We start from the raw sequence: 24,774 nt of genomic DNA on the forward strand, positions 1-24,774 counted from the left end.
TTCTGTATTCTGCTTCACACTAAAAAGGATGTTAATTACAGATCATTAAACTTAATGTTAAGCAGTCAATTGACAATTGTAAAATGTAGATAATGTTTTGTAATGATCTAATCACATGGGGGAGACTTTAATCTTTAAATTTTACTCAGAATACATGCATGTTTATTACATGTATTTATCAGACTACAAATCTTTTGAGTATAAGGATTACGTTTTTTCATTTATGAACATTGATCAAGGACATTGTGAATATATATTTCTGATGGAGCAGTAGCCAAGCAAACTTAACATTTAAAAATCCTAAAAGCTGAAAGCTGTGAAAATGATAATAACAACAGTTACCTTATACTAAATGCTATAAAATGAGAAACACTATTGCTAATGTTTATTTTGCCCAATTATGTCTAATTCTTTATATAATACTTTAAATGAAAATAAGGAGAAATTGAATAAGTGAAAATGATAAAAATAATGGAAATTCTGTCCTGTATTTAGACCTTTAAGCTGTCCAGCCAGAGGAAGAAGAAAACTAAGCATGATTTGAATGTATGAGTGGTTTCATGATCACAAAAGACTGAGCAAGAGAAACTGGGAGTAATATTAATGCAGAAAAGATTTTGGCTGTCTCATATCGATATTACCACAAACCCAGTGGCTTAAGCAATATACATTTATTATCTTGCATTTTCTGTGGACCAGAAGTTTGTGTATGGGGCTTCCCTGCTGGCTCAGAGGTTAAAGCATATGCCTCCAATGTGGGAAACCCGGGTTCGATCCCTGGGTCGGGAAGATCCCCTGGAGAAGGAAATGGCAACCCACTCCAGTACTCTTGCCTGGAAAATCCTGTGGATGGAGGAGTTTGGTAGGCTACAGTCCATGGGGTCGCAAAGAGTCGGACATGACTGGGTGACTTCACTTTCACTTTCAGGTTATTTATTTAGCCTCAACCAGGGCTGGGTTCTCATCCAGAGTTTTTACTGGGGAAGAATTCACTTCCTCACTCCCATAGTTATTGGCAGCATTCAGTTCCTTGCTGTTATAAGACTGAAAGCTTTGGTTTTGGTTTGTTGTCTGCCAGAGTCCACCTGCAGTGCCTCAGCATGTACAGTTTACCAACTTGGTTGGTTCCTTCCTGTAAGTCAGCAAGGGAACAACTGTAGTAAGAGAGATGCTACAACATTATATAGTATAGCTATGTAGGCATATACATGTTTCTGTTAGAAGCTAGTCACAGTTCCAGCTCATACTCAAGGGAGGAGATGAGGACACAGGAGGTTAAATGGACATAGAGGAATACTTACTGACTGTCTTGGGGATATGCTATTGAATTAAGAAGTAGAATGTTTCTTTCTTGACCTTTTGACCTAGGAATAGACACTCATTTAATTTATTTGAGTTTCAAAGTATTCGACTGATGCTCCCTGTGGTTATTTCTCTTATTTCTTAAAATTTATAACTTCTCTCAACGTCATTTTTGAAAGGGAAAACCTGAAAACAGAGAGTAATGCCACTACTTTTTATAAAGTAGGTTATATAGATTACTCTGATTTTTCCTCACTAAATTTTTCAATAAGTGATGGTTAGAAAGATTTCCTGTTCAGTCTGACGATCAGAAAGTGGGGCATATAGGGACTTCCCTGGTGGTCCAGCTGTTAAGAATCTGCATTTCTAAAGCAGGGGACACAGGTTTAATCCCTGGTCGAGGAACTAAGATTTCACATGCTGTGAGGCAACTAAAGCCTCAGTAAAGACCCAGCACAGCCAAAATAATAATAATAATAATAATAAAAAAGAATGAATCTATAGTTAAAAGTCTTCCCTTAAAAAAAAAAAGAAAATGTGTACAATGGATCTGTACTTGCTCAAGTTTACTAAATGAAGATGAATATAAGTTAGGCAAGTGTTTACAAATGCCATAGTACTAAAAAGCTTCCTGTGTGCTGAAGGACCAAATATCTAGAAATCAAAAGAAAAGCTACAATCCACGCTGAAATCTGGTTTAAAGTGAGTCATGTTGGAATCATTGTCTTTCAACTCTGATTCTAATCCCATTTACCTCTAGAGTTTGGAAAAGGAATATATTGAATACTTTGTCAGGATAAAGAGTTCTAGACTGTGAAGCTAAATGGAAAAGATAATTCATATCTTTTTAGAACTGAGATTTCTAGAGCCTTTGTTGTTGTTGTTGAGTTACTAAGTCATGTCTGACTCTTTGCGACCCCATGAACTGCAGCAGACCAGGCTTCCCTGTCCTTCACTATGTCCCTGAGTTTGCTCAAACTCATGTCCATTGAGTCAGGGTCTTTATCTAGAGGAGTAAAATTGCTCTAATTTAAAATAGTTTAATAAAAGCATCTTATTTTAAAATAAATGCTTACAAAGCATTTTAGGAATAGATTTTTACAATATTAATATTCTTCATCAGAACTGTCTTAGGCTGTTTAGAAAGTTAATGCTTAATAGTTGCTTTTTAAACAACTTGAAATGATGTTTTAAAGTATAGATTTTAAATTTAAAAGTATTATGACATAATCACTCACTGGAAAAATGTGAACTGATTATTTGAAGTTTCCTTGTTTAAAGTTAACTATTAGATTTATTTTGTTTTCATGAATAGTTTAATGTTATTAATTTTTTCAGGTAAGATTATTTTGAAAAATTTGAAGAGTTTAATTTTTTCACTACTGCATTTCCTCATCCCCTTCCCTCACTTTGATAAATCTTAATATGTTAGAGAATTTGAGAAGCATGTCTGCATGAAAGCTCTATGAATAAGTAGGTTAAATTAGTTAACTATGTGAACTATGTATTGTTTTTATTTTAGACCTCCTAAGAAGTGGCAAACCTTGGTGGCTGAATGACACATCTGCTTTTCCTTCTTCACTACCAATTAATGGCACACATATCCACCAGAGACAGAAGAGATCAGTAAGCATTGAGCGGTTTGTGGAGACACTAGTAGTGGCAGACAAAATGATGGTGGGCTACCATGGCCGCAAAGACATTGAACATTACATTTTGAGTGTGATGAATATTGTAAGTTTGATCCCTCTATGTAATTTTTTAACTTAATAATTTGTTGTGAATTTTGACTAAGGTCGTGGATTTTTATTGTGAAATAATTTTGAGAACTAGCTCATCGAAAGTTAGAATTGATCTATTATTATTGTAAGATAAATTTAAAGGTTACTTTATTGTTCATTTAGATTGACTCATCCTCTTAATTACTCTGACGTAGGTCAACTTTAGAAGAAAATTTTTCTTAACGTAGATTTGTATAACCTTTTACTAAGATATATTGAGGGTAGAGTTCTAAGTGACATGAGATAAAAGAATACCATTTTATACACACAGTGGTTAATTTGATGAAAAATTGTTCTACCACTCTAAAAAAAATTGAACAATCACTTTGTGATTTTTGTCTGACTTTGTGTCTTTTCTTATTTTCTGGAGGTCAGGTTGCCAAACTTTACCGTGATTCCAGCCTAGGAAACGTTGTGAATATTATAGTGGCCCGTTTAATTGTTCTCACAGAAGATCAGGTAAGAATGAATTAGTTTATAAGTCTAAAACTCTTAACAGACTGTAGAAATATTAAAAAGTATATTTTATTATTGCTACTCTTAGAAAGTTCTAGCTGAATATGACTTTCAGCTCTAAGCACTTAATATTTTAAGCAAATTTGAAATAGTTTACAAGAGTATACCTCTTATGTACAAGATGTATATATGTGTGTGTTAGCTATATGTTTCAGTATAAAGATGAGGATTTGCATGGCAGACCTTATAAGAGTGGTTTTGGTTGATTTTGTAGGCTGATAATCACATATATTCACATTATCTTTAAAGTTGAAACTGGAAAGAATATCTGTTCAATAATACACTAAATTAATTCTAGGCCAGATATGACAGAGATGAAAATTGGCAAGAGGTTATTCCTAGAAACCACTATGTCTAATTATAGTCCCACTTTAGTCTTCAAAAGTTTTAACAACTGACCTTAGTAATTTGTTTGGAACATTTCTGGTATGCATGTTGTATTGCAGCCAAACTTGGAGATAAACCACCATGCAGACAAGTCCCTCGATAGCTTCTGTAAATGGCAGAAATCCATTCTCTCCCACCAAAGTGATGGAAACACCATTCCAGAAAATGGGATTGCCCACCACGATAATGCAGTTCTTATTACTAGGTATGGTTTGTTGAAAGTATTTTACCTTTGATTGTTGTGTTTGATATTGTCACTATATTTGGAGAAAGCAAAATGGTACTTTATTATTCACCACTGAGAAAGAATATATTACACTATTATTGTGTTTGCATTAAATGAACCAAATAAGAGAAAAGAAAAGATTTAGAGTTGACTTAGGAATTTAGTAAATATCTTTCTTCTATTAAGCTCTATTCATAAAGTTTAACTGGAAATACATACATGTTTTGTTAATTGAACAAAATACTTGCTAAAGCAAAATTGAAAATTATGAGAAAAATCTGTCTTAAATATAAAAGTGGATTATTACTCTTTTTATAAAATATATTAATTATTCTTACCTCCAAATTGTTAAAAAGGAAGACATCAGTAGTTTTACAGTATATTTAGATGAATGCTTATTTAATTAAACATTTTAATTAAGAGATACATAAAGAACCATATTTGCTATACCATATGTTGACTCGCTTGTCTTTCAGGCAGAATTATTACTTGATGATAACTCAATGAATTCATATATTTCTTTGCAGTTTTATAAACCTCTATTCAGATCCACATTATTCCTTAGTCTTCAACAAAAATGCTGTGAAGTAGATACTGTTATTATTTTTCTCATGTAAGAAACAAGGAAACCAGTTCAAAATATTTAAGTAAAAGAGAAGGGCTCAAGTCCAGGATCCTATCTTTGTTTATACTTGGCTGTCTGTCTTAGTTTTGTAATACTTTGATTATGGTTGGTTAGAACCATACTGAAATAAACTAAAGATGCTTTTCTTTGATCTCTTATCAGTATTTAAAAGTGAAAACAAAATAAGTTATAATAAATAGACAAATAAGCAAAATGGAAGCATTATTCTATCTTGGCAAGTGGATTACTTTTTTTTTAATTTGCAAGGCCATATTTAACATTAGCATCATCTGTGGTATGCCCACAGACTCCACATTAGACTCTCTAGGTGGGGAGTAAGAAGTATGTAGGATCAGAACTGTGAGGCCCAGTATGATAATGTGACTTTAGCTTTTTGAAAAATATTCCTGTTAATAGAGTTGTCAAGTTTCTGATTTTACCTTTTTTAATGCTTACAATTGACTTCATCTACCTCACATTGTAGACCAAAAAATTTTTTTATGATATGCTTGCTGAATAAAACCAACATTTTAAAGTTCTTTGTTCATATATGTTGACTCATCAGTCTGATAAATTCTTCAATTCTTCAGAGTCTTATGGTCTGGTATGATTCCCAAATATATTTGAGGAGTTAAAAATATACTAGGAAATGTGCAAATATAGAAACTTTATATAAAGGTTTATATGATATGATTGGTGCCTATGAAATTACTAGAGGAATATATCTATTACATATATTTAGCAGAATGATCACAGATACTTGCATTGGTATCTGTACTCATAGTACTTATATTTATAAAATGCTACCTCTCCCCAGAAAGCTCCTGATGATTCATATTTTTGTTATTGTATCTGTGCTGGATTTTCCGCATTTTAAAAAATCTATTTATTTATTTACTTGACTGTGCCATGCTGCATGGCTTGCAGGATCTTAGTTCCCCTACCAGAGGGTTGAACCTTGGCCCCTCCACAGTGAAAGGACAAAGTCCTAACCACTGGACTGCCAAGGAATTCTTGGATTTTTAACTTTTCCATCAAATGACAGGAGTTACACTAACAGTGCAAGATTATAAGTGTTCAAGTAGGGAAATACATCTGGGCAGTTAGCCACCCTATCTTTACACTGGCTACAGCATGCAACTGTCTGATTTATTACTCTGAATTGGCCCAGATATTTTTGCGATCCTCTGCAAAACTCTTTTTGCTTCTATAAGCTACTTTGAGCGCCTGTTTGATGTCTGAGATTTGATCACAAAATTTTCTTTTGAAATTTTCCTCCTAATGTTCAGAAAGCACTAGAAATGATCTCAGGACTTAAAGGTCAACACTATAAAGAATTCATATATCATATCATTTTAGATTGATTTCATAATGGAGGTTAGAAAAATGCCCTTTAGGACTGCATAAAATACCTTTTTGATTTGTTACTAAAGTCTCAAAATAACTTTCACCTTAATTAAAAATCTGTAATTATCTTTATTAGGGCCACAGAGTGGCTTATATAAATGAGTTTCTGAATATTATTTAGGTTTTTTATTGGTTGGAAGTTTTACCAGTTCTTAACTCTTCCTTGTATATTTTTGATTTGCAAAATTGAATATATGCTTATATCATAGTACCACTTTTATTAAAAATAATTATGACACTTCCATAGATGATTTTATATTAAGTTTGGAAATTGCTTCATGTAACTCATTTGTTGACATGTTCAGGATTGTGATTCCACCATTTGGAGGTAAGATCCTGATTTATGCTTGCTCGAAATGTCAGCTCACTAGGGAGAATGTATAATGTGTTCATCGAGAATTCAATTTTGTTTTAGGGATTTAAATGTTTTAATCAGAAAAACACTTGGAACCTAGTTATATAGGTATAATAGTTACTTTTGGAAAAAAGTATAAAAACTAAAAATATTATCTCCTCTTATCAAATGATATTTTATTGATGTAAATTTAAAGCAAGGCACTGTACAAAGCTCTCAGACTACCATAAGCAGACAGAAAGAAAATTAAAAAATGAAATTTTGTTGTTTTATCTTGTATCAGCAGTATTGAATTAATTAACACTAAAGAGCATATTAAAAATGATTAATATAACATATTTTAAAATGTTCATATACATTTTTTTGTGTGTAAGCATATGTGTATATAAATATATAGTGAAATTTGTTATACCTCAACTAGCTTTAGCTAACGTTTTTTTTAAAAAACTGAAGCTGAGAATTCCTTGGTAGTCCCGTGATTAGCAGGGCTTCCCAGATAATACTAGTGGTAAAGAACCTGCCTGGCAATGTAGGAGATGCAGGAGATGCAGGTTTGATCCATGGATTGGAAAGATCCCCTGGAGGAGGGCACAGCAACCCACTCCAGTATTCTTGCCTAGAGAATCCCATGTATAGGTCACAAATTGTCAAACATGACTGAAGCAATTTAGCATGCATGCACCAGTGGTTAGGTTTTGGTCTTTTCACTGGGAGGGCCTTGGTTCAATCCCTGGTGAAGGAACTAAGATTCCACAAGCCGTGCAGCATGTCCAAAATGAACAAGAAAAACTGAGGTATAATTGACAAGCAAAATTACGTATATCTAAAGTATACAATGTGATGATTTGACATACATATACATTATGAGCTGATATGTATATTTGTGGATATATATATATATATATCCATTGTTGAATGTGAGATATTAAAATTCCTACTAGTATTGCATTGCTGCCTATTTCTGCCTTCTGATCTTCCAATATTTGCTTAATATGTTAAGGTGCTCTGATTTTGGAGTATGTATATATTTCCAGTTAAATACTCTTGATGAATTGATCCCTTTATCATTATATCATGACCTTCTTTGTCTCTTTTTCAGCTTTTGACTTAAAAAGTCTGTTTTGTCTGATATGAGTTTCTCTTTTCTCTTTACATGAAATATCTTTTATATGTTTTTTTTTCCCTTCACTTTCAGTCTATATGTATCCTTGAAGCTAAATCATTTCTAGCTCTGGAGAAGGCCCAGCAGTGTAGTCTTCATGCAGCTTCATCAGTTGTGGTTAGCATTGGTGAAGATTGCAGGAGTCCCCAATGGTCAGGACCCCTGCAGTAGCAGCAAAGGCTGCTGGAGACCAGCTGATCTCTTTTTCTCTCACAGGAGATATCACTGTGCAAGGGATTCCTCTTGGTGTTGGGTCTGGCTTGGAAGAGCCTACACCAGTGCTGGTGTCTGATGTGTGGGCACCTGTGGAGCAGTCATGGAGCTGGGGACTGGAATGCTAGAGCCTGCAGAGTGACAGCGGCTCTGGGGTTGGTGTGCTGGCTATACCGCAACAGCAGTGATGTGTGAGTTGTAGATGTGTGTGAATTAGCCATGTAGATGGAGTCTGAAGCATGGCACTTAGAGAGCAGTGATGGCATTTGGGTCCAGGTGCTGGCTAGCTGAAAGTGACAGTGCCTTCAAGTCTTGAGATGTGGTCATGTGTGGACCAGTGGCAGAGCTGGAGTCTGGTGCATGGGTGCCACAAAGTGGCCCTAGATCCAGGTCTGGCATGTGGAACAAGTGGAGCAACTATGACGCTGTAGTGTCCAGGATGTGCTCAGGGTCGGGGAGTGCTGGAAGTTCTTTTCCCAGGCCAGCATAATAGTGGCTCTTTCTTGGGGTAAGCACAGTGACATCTCCTTCCCTAAGATCTGTGATAGCAATAACTAAATTACTTGGGTGGTAAAACCTGCCAGTCTGCTCGGGAGCAGCTGTTGTGAGGGCTCTTCAGTCTTGTGGCTGATAGTTTCCACCTTTCCTCTTTGTTCCTAGTTGCCTTTAGATATCTTCAGTAAGCTGATCTCCCCAGGGATCCTTTCTATGCTGCTGCTGCTGCTGCTGCTAAGTTGCTTAAGTTATGTCCGACTCTGTGCAACCCCTCAGATGACAGCCCACCAGGCTCCCCTGTCCCTGGGATTCTCCAGGGAAGATCACTGAAGTGGGTTGCCATTTCCTTCTCCAGTGCATGAAAGTGAAAATTGAAAGTGAAGTCACTCAGTTGTGTCCGACTCTTAGCAACCCCATGGACTGCAGCCTACCAGGCTCCTCTGCCCATGGAATTTTCCAGGCAAGAGTACTGGAGTGGGGTGCCATTGCCTTCTCCCCTTTCTATGCAGTTACCCTTTAGTTTTTGCCCTATTATGGTACTGTTGTTTCTTAATTAGACTTAATTAGATTCAAGCCCTTTCAGGACCATTTTTATTTGTGGATTCCTGTCTAATTGTTTTCTGTTGGGTGATGAAGGTTAATATTTCCTACTTCACCATATTGCTGATATTACTCTCCTTGCTTTATTCAATCTTAAAATTATACCCCATCAAAGAGCAGTTTCATGTCACTTTCTAAACTGATATACTGGCATTGATTACTTCTCTATGGTATATCGACTACCTGACATTTTAGTTTTGACTACCAGAGATAATGCTATCATGTATAAATTTGTCAAAATATGACCATGTGGTGCTTTTTTGAATAATGGTGCATTATTGAAACTTATCTTCCATTTTTGTGATCTGTTTTTAGTTAAAATAGTAGTAACGTACATTTTATCTGACAGTTATTAGTGCTCATCTAAATCAACCTGACATTTATTAACTCTTTCAAAATAATGGAGTATGACATGATATAATTAGTTCAAGAAGTGATTAATAGTTTGTTCCTGATACTCTAGAAACAGAATTTAAGAAGATAACATAGAACTGTGTGTACACTTAAAAAGTTGCACTTGCTACAAAAATTTTAGATAATCCTTATTATTGGTATCAAAAAATTGTGAATTAATGCTATTTCGGAGTAAAACTCTACCATTTGACATGTTTTCAAAAAATTATTTATATTTCTACATGAATCAGGAAATATACACCATAAATTTAAAGTCAAGTCAATTTTTAAATTTATCTTGAGTCAAAGACATTCAAGAAATCTATGTATAGTCTGAAAATAAGTAGAAAATTTAGTGACATAAGTGTACTTGCATCATTGTTTTGAGCAAATTAACATGACTAATGCATATATTTCATAGTTTTCTCCCCTAAACATGCATCAGAATCATATTTTGAATCTTTATGATATTATATAATGGTGTATATTTTGCATAGGTATTACAATCTAAGTTGTTCCCTTTTGGTAATGGCTTTATTGAAATAGTATCTCATAGACCATACAGTTTACCCATTTAAAGTATATGATTATACTCACAGGGTTTTACAACCATCACATAATTTTAGAACATTTTTCCCATTCCCTTCATTCTCCCCACCCCAGCTCCAGCCTGAGGCAAGTGGTAATTTACTTTAGCTTTGCTTATTATAAACTTTTCATATAAAGGGAATCTTACAGTGTATAGTATAGATGGTGACTGCAGCCATGAAATTAAAAGATGCTTGCTTCTTGGAAGAAAAGTTATGACCAACCTAGACAGCATATTCAAAAGCAGAGACATTACTTTGCCAACAAAGGTCCATCTAGTCAAAGCTATGGTTTTTCCAGTAGTCATATATGAATGTGAGAGTTGGACTATAAAGAAAGCTGGGCTCCAAAGAATTGATGCTTTTGAACTGTGGTGTTGGAGAAGACTCTTGAGAGTCCCTTGGACTGCAAGGAGATCCAAACAGTCCATCCTAAAGGAGATCAGTCCTAAATATTCATTGGAAGGACTGATCCTGAAGCTGAAACTCCAATACTTTGGGCATCTGATGTGAAAAACTAACTCATTGGAAAATACTCTGATGCTGGAAAAGATTGAAGGCAGGAAAAGAAAGGGACAACAGAGGATGAGATGGTTGGATGGCATCACCGACTCAACGGACATGAGTTTGAGCAAGCTCCGGGAGTTGGTGATGGACAGGGAGGCTAGATGTGCTGCAGTCCATGGAGTCACAAAGAGTTGGACATGACTGAGTGACTGAACTGAACTGACAGTGTATGGTCTTTTGTGACTGGCATAAATAAAACTCTCATAGTACACACAGAGTGGACATTTGATACACAGACATTAACATTTGGGGTGGAGATTCTGTGGGTTAGATATGGAGCCCACATGTTTAATATTCACTATTTTAAATTACCATTGTTAGCATGAGGAGAATGCAGTGCTAGTACTTGGCCTATTTTTAAACTAGTGTAATAAGCCTAGTCATACCATTCAGTATTTTTGCTTTTTAAAATAAGTAACCACAATTACTGGAATCCACCTGCCAAGGCAGGAGACTCAGGTTTGATCCTTGGGTTGGGAATATCCCCTGGAGTAGAAAGTGGCAACCCACTTCAGTACTCTTGCCTGGAAAATTCCATGGACTGAAGAACCTGGCAGGCTACAGTTCATGGGATTGCAAAGAGTTGGACACAACTGAGCGACTGAATAACTCTTTTCCTTTGCATGGTGTTTTCAAGGTTCATCCTATAGTAGCATATACCAGGACTTTTTTCCTGTTATCTTAAATTCTTGGAAAATTCAAGGTACGGCTCTTTCAAAAGTGTCTCTGTTGATAGGCTTTTCTTCAAAATATATACTTTCTTTTCAGTTTTTCATTAATGAAATGCACATGATATATAAATACTACTCAAAGTACAGATGCAAAAATTATACACCAAGTGACATAATTTAGTCTTTAATTAAAATCAGCATATTTATCCTCTTAAGGGATCATGACTATTTGCTTTGATGCTGCTGGGTTTTAAAGGGATTAGAATTTCCAAAGTCAACTAATGTTTTCAGGTGGGAGATTAAAAATAGCTATAAAAATGGTTTCTTGCTAAAACAGCCTGTAGCATACAGGTTTAAATAAATTAAAAAAACAATTTAAAGACTTGGAGAATTATATATAGGCTTTTTGATTATATATTAAAAACAGAGGAAAGGGAAATTAAACATGGTACCTTAATATTTATTTGGTATCCATTTATGGATTTTTTAATCCTTAAGGAAATGCCAGTTAAATTTTTTATGAAGTATTGTTAAGCTTTTAAGAATATGCTGTGTTTACAGGCAAAAAAGGAATCTTGATTTCAGGTTGTGTGTATATTGATTTTTTTATTTTGACATTTTGAAGCATTTATTATTCTCTTACCACCTTGGCTTACCACCATTCTTACCTGTCCTGCTGCCTACCTTTCTTCTTCCTTTTTCAGGTTTTTTTTTTTTTTTAATCTTTTTGTCTTTTTCTTTTTTTCTTTATCCATGGCTTGTTTGTCCCTTAGGTAGATGTGTTTATCTAGATTCAGATTCCATTCCATTTGAGGATTATGACACACTTGCTTAGTCACTTCAGTCGTGTCGGACTTTGTGCGATCCCATAGACAGCAGCCCACCAGGCTCCCCCTTCCCTGGGATTATCCAGGCAAGAACACTGGAGTGGGTTGCCATTTCCTTCTCCAATGCATGAAAGTGAAAAGTGAAAGTGGAGTCGCTCAGTCGTGTCTTGACTCTTAGCGACCCCATGGACTGCAGCCTACCAGGGGAAATCCATCCATGGCATTTTCCAGGCAAGAGTACTGGAGTGGGTTGCCATTGCCTTCTCCATGACACACTTGTGTGACCCTAATTTTTGTCCAATCTGGGACACTTTAAGAGTAAAAGAGGGTACCATTGACAGTTTCGGCTAAATAATAGGCACAAAACTAGTACCAGGTAAACAGGGTTATGGTCATCCCAGACGTTATGTATGTTTGCTTGTTAAACTTTGGTTAAAAAATGGAAATAAGAAGATACTTTTTCTTCAGTCCATGAAGATCAAATAGCATGCAATTTAGTAAATTGTCTTTGTATACATCTTGCCTAAAACTGTGTTTTATTTATAATGGGCATCACTAAATAGTTAAATCTAAGAAGGATATGTTATAATCAACACATTAACAGTAAGTAAATTTTTATGTTGTTTGTATGGATCTATTTATGCACTTTTTTATTATGTGCCAAATACTTAGTGCTTTACAGATTTATATTTAATCATTTAAACTTCTCAATAACTGCATGAGATAGGTTCTATCATTATCTCTATTTTATAGATGAGGAAGCTGAGGCATGGAGAAGTTAAATGATTAGCAAGCTCACACATTAGTTAGAAGACCCAGAATGTAAACCAGGTAGTTTGGTTCCAGAGTACTTTTAAAGAAATTCCAAGGGTATTCAACAAAAATTAATATGGAGATACTTTACTAATATTGGTGCCCCTGGTAGGCAGTCTTCTAAGATGGTCCCCAGCTATCTCTGCCTCCTGATGTTCATGACTTTGTGCAATCAGCTTCTCTTGGATTTGAGCTGGACCTTGTGGTATCTTAATAATGAGACTTCTTCCTACTTATAGCCACGGTATATTTCTCCATTTCTTTAGGTCTTTAATTTCTCAGGAATGTTTTGTGGTTTTCAGTGTTTTCATACCTCTTGTCCTTTTTCCATGGTATTGTAAATGATACTGTTTTAAAAAATCCAGTTATTAATTGTTCATCACCAGTATATTCACTTTCACTTTCAGTATATAAAAATGCAGTTGATTTTGTATAACCGTGCTAAGGTTATTGCTTTAAGTGAAAGTTGCTCAGTCGTGTCTGACTCTTTGCAACCCCATGGACTAGACAGTCCATGGAATTCTCCAGGCCAGAATACTGGAGTGGGTAGCCATTCCCTTCTCCAGGGAATCTTTCCAACCCAGGGATTGAACCCAGGTCTCCAGCACTGCAGGCAGATTCTTTACCAGCTGAGCAACAAGGGTAGCCCTTATTACTTTAAGTAGGTTTTTTTTTTTTTTAAGATTCCAGTGATATTTTCTACAAAGATGATAATGGTTTTTGAGATTAGAGATATTTTTACTTTTCTCTTTTAATCATGAAAGATTTTTTTTTTCTTGCCTGTTTCACTGACTATCCTCTCCAGTACAGTGTGGAATAAAGCTGGCTGTATTGCAGCGCCAGTTGTCTTGCTGTATTTCATTGTGTGCACTGTTCGCTGAACCTATGGTAGGCAAGGCGTGATCTGAGAGACTCGAAGAAAATTCGAGGAGCTGTAGGAACTGCAGACACATTTATTCTCATCTGGTTGACACAGCAGCCATAACAGTGTTCTCTCCTGGCTGACATAGCAGCCATATCAGTAGACAGGCTGTCTTCTCTCGTGGCTTACCCAATGGACACAGTTGTGACGCAGCAGTAATGCTGCTGCTTTTTAGGTGGAGCCCATATAGCAGAAGTAGCCTGTGTCCGAGGGAGTACCTTGTGATGCTTATGCTCAGTGCTATAAATGATCTCAGCTGTTACATAGTCATTATTTACAAAACTTGGAGCATGAGAGCCTAAACATGCCATCTTGGCTAGTTTGCTGTCTCCCCACAGTGGCAAAAGCAGACATCATTGTCTTGTTCCTTCCTGATCTTAGTGGGAAAGCATTTTATCTTTCATTATTGTGACGTTAGTTGTAGGGTTATTGTAAATGCCCTTCAGTCAGGCTAGCAAAGTTCTCTTCTATACCTAGTTCTCTGAGAGTTTTTATCAGGAATGGATGTTGGATTTTGTTAAATGCCTTTTCTGCATCTATTGAGATGATTATATATATGGCTTTTCATTCTTTAGCTTAATACAGTGAATTGCACTGATTGGTTTAGAACATTGTATCAACTTAAGTTTCTGAGATAAGCCCAATTTGGTCGTGATGTATGTTATTTTTTTCGTATACCATTAGATAAGATTTGCCAAAATTTTATTTATAGTTCTTTGCATCTATATGCAAAATGGCCTTCCCATGTGGTATGACAGATGGGCTTCCCAAGTGGCTCAGTGGTGAAAAATCTGCCTGCAGTGCAGAAGTTGCAGGCACAGCATCCCGCTCTAGTATTCTTGCCTAGAGAATCCCATGGACAGAGGAGCCTGCCGGGTTATAGTCCATAGTGCTGCAACGAGTTGGACACAGCTGAAGTGACTTAGCATGCACACATGCATGTTTGAGGGATATTGTCCTGTAGTGTTTGTTGATAATGTCTTTATCTGGTTTTGGTATTAAGAGGGTAATGTTGACTTCACAATGTGAGTTAGAAAACATTGTTTCCTTTTCAATTTTCTGGAAAAACTGACGTAGAATCAATATTGTTTTGCTGTAAACGTTTTATAGAATTCACAAATGAAGCTCTCTGGACCTGGAATTTCCTTTGTGGGGTAATTTTTAGTTACCACTTCAAATCTTTCAGAGATATAGGGCTTTTAAAAAATACACATATATTTGTTTATTTACTTGGCTGCATCTGGTCTTAGTTGCAGCACGTGGGATCTTTTCTTTCAGGTATATGAGCTCTTAGTTCCCTGACTAAGGATCAAGCCTTTGTCCCCTGCATGGGAAGGTGGATTCTTAAGCACTGAAGCACCAGAGACGTCCCTGAGATGGGGGGCTATTAAGACTATCTTATTCAATGTGGTTTGGTAGTTTCAGTCTTTCAGGAAATATATTTCATCTAAATTTAGAATGTATTGACAAAATTCTTCATAATGTTTTCATATTATCCTTTTAAGTAGGTGGTACCTTGTAGGGAGGCATAGTAATAATTTGGAGCTGTTGCTAACTGTATGTTAGATACAATCAGGTTTTGAGAAGAAAAAGAATTAGCTTCTATTTTCTTTACATAATGGATGATACTGTAGAAATTTAAGCAGAAAAGTGACATGAGCAAATTGAAAATATGTCCCTGGAAAGGGTATGAGGATAGATTGTGTGTGTGTGTGTGTGTGTGTGTGTGTGTGTGAGAGAGAGAGAGAGAGAGAGAGACTTAAGTGCTAATATATGCAAAGCAGTGACAAATGGGTAGAAAAAAATTCAATGCCTCTTTTCTCTCCAATTTAGAAAGGCTTTTTAGAACCATTTGAATTAGCATTTCACTTTCCTTTTTCTTGCTATCCTGAAGAATTGGATGCCAGGCAAAAATCTTTGAGTTTTAGTGTTAGAAGATGAGGACTTCTTGATGAGTGATGTAAAAGGATAAAAGAGAAAGAGGAAAAGGAGATTTGGGGCTTAAAAAGGGGGAAAACTCCGCTTGAAGTTTATGATAGGTTCTTCCTCTTTTTTGGTAATTTTACACTGGATTCTTTTGGGACAATATTTACTAAATTCGCATTATCTTTCTTATCCACTCCCCCCAAAGTTATCAAAAATCAGCATCCCTATAAATGATATCTTTCTCATTTCATAAATTCTCAGCACCTTAATAATACACCTATGTTAAAGAAATGTTGATAGAAATAATTCTGAAAAGTTTTTCTAGAATAAGAAAAAGTAGTGTTTACGTCTTTTACCAATTTCTCTCAGTCTCTTCTCAGCTTACATTTACTTTTGGTATTTTTATTTTAATTTTTTCATGATTTTAAGTACCATCTATGGGGTTAGGTATGTCTATACAGTTTTAAGCACCATTTATATTTAAATATACGTCATCAGCTGGGTCCCTACCCTAAAGTCTGTATTTTTTTTAATCAAGTTGCATAGTTGACATCTCCATGTGTCTCAAACTAAAGCAGATTCCCAGTCTTTCCTTTAAACCTGCTCTTTCTGCAGCTTTTCTTTTTTCAGGTTGTCCCTGAATGGCAATTATAGTATTTTTTCCTGTCATAAAAAGTGAATGAGGTTCCAATTAGGGAACTAATATTGAGAAATTATAACTTGATACTGGGAAATTAATATGTATTTAGCTATTACAGAATTTTCAAGCGTTTCCTTGATTTCCTTGCTTTAAATTGATATTTTTTGTTTGCTAATCTCTCATATCTTTGTTCCTGCCTCCTCATAGTTTATGTATGTCATGAGCTATTAGCAAAATATACAAACTTAAAAACACTATTAAGAGGAAAGAAGATGAATTATGGTTCTTGTGAAGGTAAATGATGTATTCAGGGGATCCTGCCAACCAGTCCATTTCTCTGAAGTTTTGGGTTTAAATTCTGAATGAGTTTAGGGGCCTAAAAGAAACACTTGAAATAATACAGTAACTTTTCAAAAGTTTCTTCAAAAAATAAACTTTTCCATTTTGCTGATGACAAAGGGTAATTGAGAAAGCAAAAACTAAGAAGAAATGTTTATTGGGCTCTATAGGGCTGCAGTGGAAAAAGAAGTAAACAATTTAAAAATAATCTTGAAGTGTAAAAAAATTGTTATCTTTCTAAGAAATATCTTAAAGCTGCATTTATTCATTCACTAATGGCACCCCACTCCAGTACTCTTGCCTGGAAAATCCCATGGACAGAGGAGCCTGGTAGGCTGCAGTCCATGGTGTTGCTAAGAGTCGGACACGACTGAGGGACTTCCCTTTCACTTTTCACTTTCACGCATTGGAGAAGGAAATGGCAACCCACTCCAGTGTTCTTGCCTGGATAATCCCAGGGATGGGGGAGCCTGGTGGGCTGCCGTCTATGGGGTAGCACACAGTCGGACATGACTGAAGAGACTTAGCAGCAGCAGCAGCAGCAAGACGTTCTACAACATTAACATATATTTAGCATTTATGGAGTGCTTACTGTGTGTAAATTGTTGGGATCGCAGTGACTGAAATAAAAATCTGGGTACAGCTTATATTCTACAGAGGGAAATAGGTTATAAGTAAGTAAACAAAGAAATTCGTGTGATATATATATAAACTATGAAAAGTCTCTTTAATAAGGTGACTTGATTTAAAAATTCTGAAGGATGATGCCTACTGGAGGAGGAAATGACAAGGGCATATATATGTTTTAGGCAAAGGAAACAGCACATGCAAATAATAAACACCCCACTCCAGTACTCTTGCCTGGAAAATCCCATGGACGGAGAAGCCTGGAAGGCTGCAGTCCATGGGGTCGTTGAGGGTCGGACACAACTGAGCAACTTCACTTACACTTTTCACTTTCATGCACTGGAGAAGGAAATGGCAGCCCACTCCAGTGTTCTGGCCTGGATAACCCCAGGGATGGGGGAGCCTGATGGGCTGCCGTCTATGGGGTCGCACAGAGTCGGACACGACTGAAGTGACTTAGCAGCTGCAGCAGCAGCAGCAAGTAAAAGTGATGGTAAAGAGTTTAGCTTCTATGAGAATATTTGCTATAAGTACAAGCACACCCACTCTTTTCTCACTTATTTGTGCTTTGCCTTTCCATGAGCACCCTTAGCTGTCTGTTTATTTTGAAAAAATGCTAATTGAGAACCTTTTATTTACATTGGGTAGGGCTTGTTGAGGAGGGCTTCCTTAAGGTGATTTCAAGTTGTTTGACTTTCTTTGTGTGTGGGAGCAAAAGTGTCAGTGTTTTGGAGGCTTTTCCCTGAGATCATTCTTTTTTTCCAGAAAATAACCAAGAGTTTCCTGCCCATTTGCACATGTTCTGAAAGCAAGATGGATGAGGGGGTGGAAAGGTTCCATGCATGAACATTCTCATTTTTTTAGCCTTACGCTTTACCTTTGCCCTCCACTGAGTAAAATATGCTTGAAACCGAGCTTCTCTATTTTTGTTTCTTCAGATAACAAAACTAGAGGTTGGGGCTATTTTCTAGACTTGTAGAAATACCTAAATTTTGTGTACAGATTTTTATACCAATCCCAGTTTTCAACCTCTTGTCTCAGTCCTTTCAGAGATGGTTAATTTTTTTGTTTGTTTTCTTTGGTAGTTGCCACATGCTGGCTCTCCATTGTGGCACAGGGGTTTAGTTGCCCTGAGGCATGTGGGATCTTAGTTGCCATACCAGAGATTGAACCCATGTCCCCTGCATTGCAAGGTGGATGCTTAAGCACTGGACCACCAAGGAAGTCCCAGAGATGGTTAATTTTTAATTTTCCACTTCCTTTTTGCAAAGATAATGTATTTAAATCTTTCAGAAATACAGAACAAATATTGATAATGATAGCTGAAGTTAGCTATCATAATGATAATTGCTTCCCTAGTGACTTCGCTGGTAAAGAATCCACCTGCAATGTGGGAGACCTGGGTTTGATCCCTGGGTTGGGAAGATCCCATGGAGAAGGGAGCAGCTACCCACTCCAGTATTCTGGCCTGGAGAATTCCATGGAGTGTATAGTCCATGGGGTTGTAAACAGTGAGACACAACTGAGCAACTTTCGCTTCACTTCAAGTGATATTGATAACGAAGTATATGGAATAGACAAAATTTGTTAACTTTGAGATAAGTTAATATTAAGTATAGTTTTGTGACTTCATAGAAACTATCATTGAGTAAACAGTTATTAAAATGTCTACTGTCTTAAAATACTGCCTATAATATCAAACATGATTGGAGTGCATAGTTTGTAGTATTTTATAATTTTGTTTATAAAATCTTGATTATTTAAATAGAATTATTGTGTATTTTTTCTGTCAGATGTATTACTAGCCTTCCATTTATTGACTTTTTAAAAAAATACATCGAATTTAATGATTTAATTTTTGTCTTATTACTTAGAGTTGGTTAATTCTGATTAATCATTCAGTAGTATGATAATAAGTGATACTATGTATATATAAATTTTTATTTCCCACTGACTCTGTTCCTTCCAATGACAATTTTTCACTTCCTCAATTTTTTTCTTAAGTACTTGATTATGATACTTCTCTAGTTAGAAAGAAAGCTTTGATTTCCTACTAATGTTGTGCAAAGGTCAGTTCAGAATAGACTGAACATCCTTTTGGATTTCTGCCAGGTAAGCTCTAGAAAATCATCAGGATTGCTAGTAAAGTACTTTGGTGTGTAACGTGGTCCTTAGGAAAGTTTAAATATGTAAAATAAGTTAATAATTTTCAGAAAAAAACAAGTAACTTTATCTGCAATGAAGGTTCAGTTCTGTTCAGTTCATGCATTCATTCAGTCGTGTCTGATTCTTTGCGACCTCTTGTACTGCAGCACGCCAGGCTTCTCTGTCCATCACCAAGTCCCGGGACTTGCTCAAACTCTTGTCCATCAAGTTGGTGATGCCATCCAACCATTTCATCCTCTGTCGTCCCCTTTTCCTCCTGCCTTCAGTCTTTCCCAGCATTGGGGTCTTTTCTAATGAGTCAGTTCTTCACGTCCGGTAGCTAAAATTCTGGAGCTTCAGCTTCAACATCAGTCCTTCCAATGAACACTCAGGACTGAGTTCCTTCAGGATGGACTGGTTTGATCTCCTTGCAGTCCAAGGGACTCCCAAGAGACTTCTCCAACAGCACAGTTCAAAAGCATCAATTCTTCAGTGCTCAGCTTTCTTTATGGTCCAACAGCTATACACGACTACTGGAAAAACCGTTGCTTTGACTAGACGGACCTTGGTAGGCAAAGTAATGTCTCTGCTTTTTAATACACCGTCTAGGTTTGTCATAGCTTTTCTTCCAAGGAGCAAGCATCTATTAATTTCATGGCTGCAGTCACTGTCTGCAGTGATTTTGGAGCCCAAGAAAATAAAGTCTGTCACTGTTTCTGTTGTTTCCCCTTCTTTTTGTTGTTAAGTGATGTGACCGGATGCCATGATCCTAATTTTTTGAGTGTTGAGTTTTAAGCGAGCTTTTCACTCTCCTCTTTGACTTTCACCCAGTGTGGGTACAGCATGTAAATTACTGAGCCTTTTCAGTGCTTATTGGGCAATACTCCTTGAAGCCCTTTGTTTCTCTTTGGTTTTCTTCCTTTGGCATGTAAGTACTTTTACTTTTACATAGAGTTTGTAAATGATAATGATTACATTCTTGATGCTGAATGTTTATTTAATGAAAGTGACTAAAAATAGTAACACTTACTGTGTGCTTAGTGAACCTTTTGTCGACTTTAAAAAATATAACATGAGAGTTGCAAGTTATGTTTTATTTGGGGCTAAATCAGGACTGCAGTCTAGAAGACATCTCCTCAGGTAGCTCTGAGAACCTGCTCCAAAGACGCAGGGGGCAGGATCAGTATATATGTGCTTTTGCTGCTAAGTCACTTCAGTCGTGTCCAACTCTGTGTGAACCCACAGATGGCAGCCCACCAGGCTCTGCCATCTCTGGGCTTCTCCAGGCAAGAGCGCTGGAGTGGGTTGCCATTGCCTTTCTCCAATTCATGAAAGTGAAAAAAGAAAGTAAAGTCGCTCAGTCGTGTGCTTTTAGTGAAATGGAAATACATTCAATCAAGCACATATTTTTCCAAAAAGTTTCTGCTAGTCTCATGAAATTTTTTGCTAGTCACGAGGAATAGTCATCACCATGAAGGATTTTAGTGCTTTTCTAGGTATGCTACTGCTACTGCTGCTAAGTCACTTCAGTCGTGTCCGACTCTATGTGACCCCATAGATGGCAGCCCACCAGGCTCTCCCGTCCTTGGGATTCTCTAGGCAAGAACCCTGGAGTGCGTTGCCATTTCCTTCTCCAATGCATAAAAATGAAACGTGAAAGTGAAGTCGCTCAGTCGTGTCTGACTCTTAGCGACCCCATAGAATGAGGACGTATCAAAGTTGGGCTCATAAAACTGTTCCTGAAAATATATAACTATCTGAAGACCTGTCTTGCCACCCATACTCGCCTACCCCTAAGTACGGAGTGCCTCATTTCTGCTCTTACCCTGCACTTCTTTCAGGGAATGGTAGAGGTCAACAACTGCAGCAGCACATGATGTAATCCTTGTAGAGGTGGATGGCAAGTGCCCATGGGAAATGCCAATTTGTAGTTGACACTGTCTGTAGGAAATAGTCGGTCAGTCATGTCCAACTCTTTGGGACCAGTGGGAATAAAGACAATAGTTAAAATAACTTTCAAATCATGATTTTTGAACTTCTGAAGTACACTTTTTATATTACAATTCCTTTTTATAAATAATTCCTCTTTCTTATTTATTTATTGACTCATCTTTGTTGCTGCATGGGCTTTATCTAGTTGTACCGAGTGGGAGCTGCTCTTCATTGCAATGCACAGGTTTCTCATTACAGTGGCTTCTCTTGTTGAGGAGCATGGGCTCTAGGACACGTGGGCTTCAGTAGTTGTGATGTATGAGCTTTGTTGCCCCACGCAAGTGGGATCTTCCCAGACCAGGGGTCAACCCATTTCTCCTGCATTGCGAGGCAGATTCTTAACCATTGGACACCAGGAAGTCCCTCCTTTTTCATAAATAATTTCATAGAGCAAGAGAAGTTTATAATAAAAATTCATGTGTTAACTTAATTGTGATTAGAATTTTGACTAGTTATATTTTCTTATTTTCAAAACTTACCATTTTTACCCTAGGAGTATAGCTTTAAGTTAAAGAAAAAAATTTTTTTTCATATATTGTTCTGAGTCATATTGGCATTTTGACTTAAACCTGCATTTAGTTGTATTTGGCTATCTATATACTTTTAATTTAAACTTTGTTTTCTTTTTTTTGTATACTAAATATATATTTGTGCTGTCAGTAAGCTCTCTTTTCTGTTGAGCCCCTGAAGTTCCCCTTCTGTCCCATCTGATCTCCCTGCTGGTTAAGAAACTTCCCCAGATGCAGGAACCTTTCCTTACCTTCAGTGCTATGCCAGGGGAGCAGGTTCTGTCCTACTTCCTCTCCTCTTCTTCCCTTCTTCTTTCTTTCATTCTACTCAGTTATGTGGGGATCTTTTTAGTCCTTTTACGTGTCTGAGGCCCTCGCTATTGTTGGTGCTCTGCGAGAATTGTTTGATCTGTAGATGTTTTCTTGATGTGTGTGTAGGGAAATGAACTCCATGTCCTTCTACTCTTCTGCCATATTCGAAAGTTTTCTCTTCCTCATCCTCATTATAAGCCTACTTTGAGTTTTTGGCTAGCTCATCCCATTTCTCTCCTGACAGGATCACACAATATTAGAGATGAACATCAGGAAAAATGGAGCCAAGCTTATTGTGCAGATCACAGCTACTTCCAAACAGATTCTGAACCAATTTTAGCAGATATTATGGGAAAAATGTGACTTTTAAAACCTTTGATTTACTTAAGTGATTTTATGACTGCAGTGGTAAAGCATGGACACTGATGTGAAGAAGATGCTTTGAGAATTCATATAATGTTGCATGTTGGCTCTTAAATTACTTTTTAAAGATTTATTTATAAATCGGCATTATAAATGTCTTAAGTCCTAGTAAGGGCTCTGCTGGAGCTTCAGAAATTATTAAGAAACAGAGCTCTGAGAGCAAGGCCCATTTATAGTGGGAATCAGATTTAAAATTTAAATCCCAGATTTAGCACTGGGAATCAGTGCTAAAAAAAGACACTGGGCACTTAAGGTAGAAAGGAGGATAAAGAACAGTTGGACAGTTTTACATTGATGAGTTTTTAGTATCATCACATTTGTGGGAGAATGAGGGTAATAATGAGGGAGACAAGTCAGAGACCCTGAGAAATTTATGTGGAAAAATTTTGTGAGGATTGGTGGGACTGACTGATTGGATGGATGCTTGGAGATGATATTAGGGTGAGGAGACCAGAAAGAGTGAGTTACATTGGATGAAAGATTGGTAATGAATTTCTAAAATGCTTTTTTATCTTATAGAAAATGAATTGGTAGCTACTATCCTATGTCTGATATTAAACCTTGGTTAAAACAGACTTTTTTTTTTTCTTTTAACAGTCTTATGAGTTTGGTTTAAGAGAATATAAAAGTCAAATCAAGTTATCAGAGATTTAAATCTAAAATGCCAATTTACAGGTATTAAAAGCAAATAATAGCTTTCCTTTTGGCTCAGATGGTAAAGAGTCTGACTGCAGTGCAGGATACTCGGGTTTCATTCCGGCGTTCGGAAGAGCCCATGGAGGAGGGAATGGCAGCCCATGGAGGAGGGAATGGCAGCCCACTCCAGTATCCTTGCCTGGAGAATTCCATAGACAGAGGAGCCTGGAGAGATACAGTCCATGGGGTTGCAAAGAGTTGGACACAACTGAGTGACCAACATTTTCACTTTCACTTTACTTTCAAAAGCAACTAAGATAATTGTTTTTACTATTAAAGACCAGTTACCAATAAGGACATTTTAGTAGGATTTTATCCAAATTTGACTGTATTACTATTAGGAAAATTGGAGAGCCTAAGCAGAAGATATTAAGAAGAGGTGGCAAGAATACATGGAAGAACTGTACAAAAAAGATCTTCACGACCTAGATAATCATTATGATGTGATCACTAATCTAGAGCCAGACATCTTGGAAAGTGAAGTCAAGTGGGCCTTAGAAAGCATCACTACGAACAAAGCTAGTGGAGGTGATGGAATTCCAGTTGAGCTATTTCAAATCCTGAAAGATGATGCTGTGAAAGTGCTGCACTCAATATGCCAGCAAATTTGGAAAACTCAGCAGTGGCCACAGGACTGGAAAAGGTCAGTTTTCATGCCAATCCTAAAGAAAGGCAATGCCAAAGAATGCTCGAACTACGGCACAGTTGCACTCATCTCACATCCTAGTAAAGAAATGCTCAAAATTCTCCAAGCCAGGCTTCAGCAATACGTGAACCATGAACTCCCTGATGTTCAAGCTGGTTTTAGAAAAGGCAGAGGAACCAGAGATCAAATTGCCAACATCCGCTGGATCATGGAAAAAGCAAGAGAGTTCCAGAAAACATCTCTTTCTGCTTTATTGACTATGCCAAAGCCTTTGACTGTGTGGATCACAATAAACTGTGGAAAATTCTGAAAGAGATGGGCATACCAGACCACCTGACCTGCCTCTTGAGAACTCTGTATGCAGGTCAGGAAGTAACAGTTAAAACTGTACATGGAACAACAGAGTGGTTCCAAATAGGAAAAGGAGTACATCAAGGCTGTATATTGTCACCCTGCTTATTTATCTTATATGAAGAGTACATCATGAGAAACGCTGGACTGGAAGAAACACAAGCTGGAATCAAGATTGCCAGGAGAAATATCAATAACCTCAGATATGCAGATGACACCACCCTATGGCAGAAAGTGAAGAGGAGCTAAAAAGTCTCTTGATGAAAGTGAAAGAGGAGAGTGAAAAAGTTGGCTTAAAGCTCAACATTCAGAAAACGAA

The 24,774-nt window shown here is 36.8% G+C and overlaps 1 protein-coding gene across 1 annotated transcript in view; it reads left to right on the plus strand.

Annotated features, from left to right (window-relative positions):
• ADAMTS6 (ADAM metallopeptidase with thrombospondin type 1 motif 6) overlaps positions 1–24,774 on the plus strand; it is a 289,952-nt gene that overhangs the window by 30,684 nt on the left and 234,494 nt on the right. The window contains exons 6-8 of the mRNA XM_012096844.4: positions 2,825–3,036; positions 3,459–3,542; positions 4,046–4,191. Of these exons, the coding sequence (XP_011952234.1) occupies positions 2,825–3,036; positions 3,459–3,542; positions 4,046–4,191 (442 nt within the window). The remainder of the gene's footprint in view (positions 1–2,824; positions 3,037–3,458; positions 3,543–4,045; positions 4,192–24,774) is intronic.

The sequence above is a fragment of the Ovis aries genome, chromosome 16 (assembly GCF_016772045.2).
Source record: "Ovis aries strain OAR_USU_Benz2616 breed Rambouillet chromosome 16, ARS-UI_Ramb_v3.0, whole genome shotgun sequence".
Taxonomy (NCBI): domain Eukaryota; kingdom Metazoa; phylum Chordata; class Mammalia; order Artiodactyla; family Bovidae; genus Ovis; species Ovis aries.